Genomic DNA, 5,626 nt, shown 5'->3' on the forward strand with positions numbered 1-5,626 from the left:
AGCTCAAAACTCAAAGGTCCACTTTTTATCTAAAGGTCCAACATTTTTCATTAAAAAGTGGACTAATTTGTATCACCAGCAGGACTGAAATCCTTAGAAAAACTGCTCACTTGTGTATTGTGTCCCTGATTTTTCTTTTGAAATAGAAATCCTCTCAAAAATGCAGGAAATACCATTTCATGCGGTTCAATTTTCAAATTTTGCAAAATTTTTCTTACATTTTCTCTGAGATAGAAGGAAGACCCCCCCCCCCAGCAAAATCCTGGCTTTGGGCCAAAGTTAACTATCTCAGTATCTGTGCTTTATTTCTTACCTTAAGCCACACCAATTTAATTTCTTGGTTAACGGATTTTCCTAGAAAAATAATGGAGTGGGCGGGCAAAAAAAAAAATAAAAACAGGCCTAGGCATCCATCCTATTATGGCCCAAAATGGTACGATAGAAGCCATATAAAGTGACAACACACCAGGGTGGTTCAAAATTTAAACAATGAATTTTTAACTTTTAATGATAACACTGCATTGAAAGATGGAATAATTGTAACAACTAGGAAGAAAAGGACTGTTTTCATCTGTTCAGGGCAAAATATGAGCATTCTGCAGTTGATTCTGAATTTTTATTTTTATTTGCAAATCAGAAAAAAATGAAGCGGGCGAATCCGTTAACCAAGAAATTAAATTGGTGTGGCCTTAAAATGAGATTTTGAAGTGTATGGCTATCACTTTAAGAACCTACGGATTGAATTTGAACTACCACTTCAGAATCAATCAGTGAAATGTATTTTGCCCTGAAGAGAGATCTGGAAACACCTTCAAATGGCCTGATAGGCTTGATGACAAATGGTGTGCTTTGAGTATCTACCAGATGGTTTCGTGCAGCAGTTGTTAATAATTCATACTGCTGAAAGGTCACAAAGCTCAGGTGGACAACACAGATGGCACAAGAAGACCTGAAGGTTTAGCAACGAATGCAGGGTTGGACAAGTCCACTTGCCCACTTGCCCAGACCAAGTAAAAGCACTGTTCGGGCATTGTAGTAAATATATCCCCTTGTACTTGACCGATTGGGCAAGTAAATTTTTTGGATGCAGTGTTTGGAGCAAAATTACACATCATTTTCAAATAAAGATATTATATTCAATTTGATACCAGTCAAAAATATGTCCTTTGTCAGAAAGTCTTTAAGTACCCTTAGATTTTGGTACATAAAGCAAGCAACATTATAAACTTTTAAGTGCCTTTTATTTAAAAAATAAAATAATTTCCTTTCTGCAAGTAAACTAAAATGCGTAGAAATATGTCATATTTTGGGCAAGTGAAAATTTTGTGGTGCCGGTGGTTATATTTTGTGGGTTTTTATACTAAAAGCTGTGAAAACCACATTTTCCCTCATATTGTAAAATAAAACCACAGTGAAATCATTTAACTCAATATCACATTTATCCAGTTAAGTTATGCTGTCCACAAAATAATAAAAAATGCAGTCACACAGACAGACACACAAATAGACTGACCAGTAACCAAAAACAATTATTATACATGTACCTCAAGTCCATTTTTCATAAGGGTAAGGCCATACCAATTTGATTTGTTGGAAAAATATGAGGCGACAAAGCAAAAAAATAAATAAATAAATCATATCATAGCTCAAAATCCTATGATCATGATAGGAGCCATGAAGTCAACATACCAGGCTGGTTTAAAATCTAAATTAATTTTCAAACCTTGCACTGATAGATAGAAAAACTGTAACAACTAGGAAGAAAAAGGACTGTATTCAACTGTCTGGGGGTAAAATATGTAATGAGCATTTTTCAGTTGATTTTGAACCTGAATTTTTTTTTTTTTTGCAAATCAGAAAAAATGAAGCGGGTGAATCCGCAAACCAACAATTAAATTGGTATGGCCTAAAAAAGGAACGTGGAAACCTTAAAAAAGAAGGAAAAAGTAGTAAATCTCCACAGTACAACATCTGGAATATCTACACACTCTAGTTCCCTGGTCTACACTATTCAGGTCACTTAGCACCAAGGGTAACATATACCGTAGATGCAGGGCTCGAAATTCATTTTCAGGAATAGGTGCACTGGTGCACCCAACCTAGAAAATTGGGTGCACAAAAATATTTTGGGTGCACCAACAAAACATCTGAAAAGGGAGCTAACTTCAAAATCTTAAACAAGTACTTTAAGTTTAACAAAGATTTTATTGTTTTTCTGACACTTAGATGCCAAGAATATCCTGTATACTATTATACATTTGATATGTACAAAAATACCTACAAAAATATTTGGGTGCACTGGTGCACCCACAGAAAAAAAATTGGGTGTACAGCTCCAATTTTGGGTGCACTATAAGGTGCACATGCACCCAGTATTTCGAGCCCTGCGTATATGTATAGCACTACTGTTGGGAAGGGTCTCTTGCGGTGCTTGCTGGTTTTCGCTTCACTAAAGTCAAAACAAAGTCTACCTCCCTGACATTTGATTAGTAACAAGGATGGGGGCATGTTAATGCCATTCCTGCTTTGGTACAGCTTAAGAGAAACGTGGCATTGTGTATGAAATTATAGGTTCTCATTGGGTTGGTGCTTGAATGAATTAGAGATTGTTTTTTACATTAAGGCCACACCAATTTAATTTCTTGGTTAACGGATTCGCCCGCTTCATTTTTTTCTGATTTGCAAATTAAAATAAAAATTCAGAATCAACTGCAAAATGCTCATATTTTGGCCTGAACAGTTGAAAACATTCCTTTTCATCATAGTTGCTACAGTTATTCCATCTTTCAATGAAATGGTATCATTAAAAGTTCAAAATTCATTGTTTTGAACCAGCCTGGTGTGTTGACTTCATAGCTCCTATCGTACCATTTTGGGCCATAATAGGATGTCTAGGTCTGTTTTTATTTTTTTATTTTTTCGCCCGCCCGCTCCATTATTTTTGTAGAAAAATCCGTTAACCAAGAAATTAAATTGGTGTGGCCTAAGGTTAATTTCATCATCATTCACACATATACACAAGATGCCTTAACAGGTACACATACATTTCTCCTGGTTTCATATATCTAAAATCAATGCATTCTGAGGTCTATTTGACAGAAGGCCATGGCCTATCAGAAAGGCCTAGACCACACAAATGGATTCCAGGACTTTGCCCTTGAAGACATTACGTACCATGGGGAGTACTAGAATCACTACTTCGAATAAAACAGTACAGACTCGCTGAAAAGCAATGGTTGCTACTTCAAACATCTGACAGTTTTCAACATCTATCCAGTTGCTTGAGTAACTGTTTTCTTGGGTTGGGAGCAATAACCAATTAGAACTCTGTACCCACAACCATTGGAAAAATATGCCATGTCAGAGAGAAAGAGAAAAACAAAGCTGCTACATGTATGTATCCTTGATTCCTTGTAAAGGAAAGTTTCCATATTGAAATGATTTGTATTACCTAATATATGTAACAGAACATATTTACTATTACAGTTAGTAGAATTGTTGACAAAAAGTGCTCACACAAATGAAATATTCTAAATTCCTCAAGTCTAGGACATCATCCATAACAATCCCTCCCCTTGCCAACAATACTGTAAACGCAGAAACTTTTGCAGTGGTTTTATTTTTGCATTTTTTCCAGGGACCTCTTACTGTAAAATTAAAACATGTTTTATACACTAATAGTATACACTCAGATCAGAATTCTTTCAATCGCAATCATAAAACAACACAAAAACCTTGTTTTCCCTCCTCCTACAAAGTTAAAACAACGCAAAGGTAAAGGAACTTACAGTAATGTCTCTCACACCCTCCCTACTGTCTGCCTAGTAAATTATACCTGGAACCACACCTTTAACTCACCCACCTGAATGAAGTGCGTACTGTCTCACAGGGCTCAAAATCAAAGGTGGTCCAATGGCCACTGACCACTAAAATTTAGGCTGGGACAACTAAAAAGACACATTGGGACATTTTTGGGACAATAGAAAAATAGTAAACATCAGAATGTCAGCCCTTCTTTTGTTTATCTGAGGCACATGTCCCAGCTTTTAGATCCGGAAAAGTCCCCCTGAAATTTTGCACTGCAATAATATAATAGTGCGCCTGGGAGTGAACATAAGCAAAATAAGGTTGACTTCAAGTTGAAGTCATACAATACTTCCGCCCCAAAAAGGTTGGGACAGTTCATCCTTACTTCGGGACAATTGAAATTTATTTTTGGGACAGTACGTGCTGGGACAATGGGAAGAGAAGTTAATTTGGAGGCCTATCTCACCTGTGCTACTGCATTGCAGAACTCCAGAGAGTTGAGAAACATGAGTAAAGCTGGGGCGTTGACGTAATCTTCCTTCCGTAGAGCGTGCCAGTCATCCGATCTGATCTCTATCTTCCTGGGTAGGGAGGAGTACAGCCCACTCAGACCCGTAGCAAGGACCTGCAGCGATAAAACAGTACAGAGTTATAATTAATTAGATATAAAAGCTACCAACAAGTAGTCACTGAAACAACTTGGAAAAAGAAAAGTTTTCAATTATGTTTCAATCATGGTTCTGATTCAGTGGAAACATACATGTATAAAAGGAATCAAATACATCACTGCATCAAAGTAGCAGTCAAAAACAATAAATCAGAGCCTTGTCTTGTCTCCTCTCTGCCATACACGTTCCAACATGGCAAGGCATGCCATTTTTACTCTCCAAGCAGAGGTTTGGGTTTTGGGGGCATTTCTAGCATGTTTTTACGCTTTTTTATCGGGGTTTCTCTTTTGCACTGAATTTTTTTTCCCACCAAACCCAACCTCTGCCGGCACTCACCCCGGGGCGGGGCAAACCTATTCAAGAAAGGTGACAGTGCTCCTCCCCGGGAACCATCAAATTATCATTACTCTGATGTCCCGATTAAACGTACCGGTACGTTTATTTTTTTCGGCCCGAACGTCCACCCGGTACACTCTTATTAGGGACGGTACGTTTATTAATTTTTGGGGAAAAAATTGTCCATACGTACCGCACCATCAGCAAGTGGCCGGCGGCCGCAAAATTCGGCAACACGTCACAGATAAATATTTGGTCCATGATAGCGGCATTTCCCATGAATATAATGTATATTATTTATTTTTCACCTGCTGTCCATTTTTAAGCCCCAAAACGTCTGAAAAAGCAAAAATTTGCCCACAAAACCGAAGGGGAAGGCGAGTAGCTAATCGACGTAATAGCACATGGCGGCCGCAAGTCCTTGTCAAAATCGGCAACGCGGCAGAAAAATGCCTGGTCCATTTCAGCGATATTTACCATGAATAAAACGTATGTGGTTTATTTTCCCTCTGGTGTTAGTTTTTAGGTCCCGAAACCCCTAAAAAAGTAGAAATTTGCCCACAAGACGGACGGCCGACGTGGGGAGGGCGCCTAGCGCCTGAGCAGCATGACCCGTAAAAAGTCAAAGGTCATAGGGCACCCATATTGCGCAATCACCGTAAAAGCGCCGATTTAGCTAATTTTAGGGCGTTTAAAATTGATACAATCACATTATCGATTTTTAAAAAAAACAATGAGATGGAAACCAATCAAAATTTTATGCTGAATAATATTTTTTTTACTTCTAAAAGTTTTTTTTCTTCTAGTAAGTTTTT

At 37.8% G+C, this 5,626-nt stretch overlaps 1 protein-coding gene across 6 annotated transcripts in view; it reads right to left on the reverse strand.

The window, feature by feature from the left end:
- The window catches only part of LOC109487828 (FTS and Hook-interacting protein-like), a 34,862-nt gene that overhangs the window by 18,061 nt on the left and 11,175 nt on the right, over positions 1–5,626 (reverse strand). For all 6 annotated transcript variants that reach the window (XM_019791916.1, XM_019791915.1, XM_019791913.1 and 3 more), the window contains one exon: positions 4,274–4,432. In XM_019791916.1, coding sequence (XP_019647475.1) covers positions 4,274–4,432 — 159 coding nt within the window. The remainder of the gene's footprint in view (positions 1–4,273; positions 4,433–5,626) is intronic.

This window comes from Branchiostoma belcheri, unplaced genomic scaffold (assembly GCF_001625305.1).
Source record: "Branchiostoma belcheri isolate BF01 breed outbred unplaced genomic scaffold, Haploidv18h27 scaffold9, whole genome shotgun sequence".
Taxonomy (NCBI): Eukaryota; Metazoa; Chordata; class Leptocardii; order Amphioxiformes; family Branchiostomatidae; genus Branchiostoma; species Branchiostoma belcheri.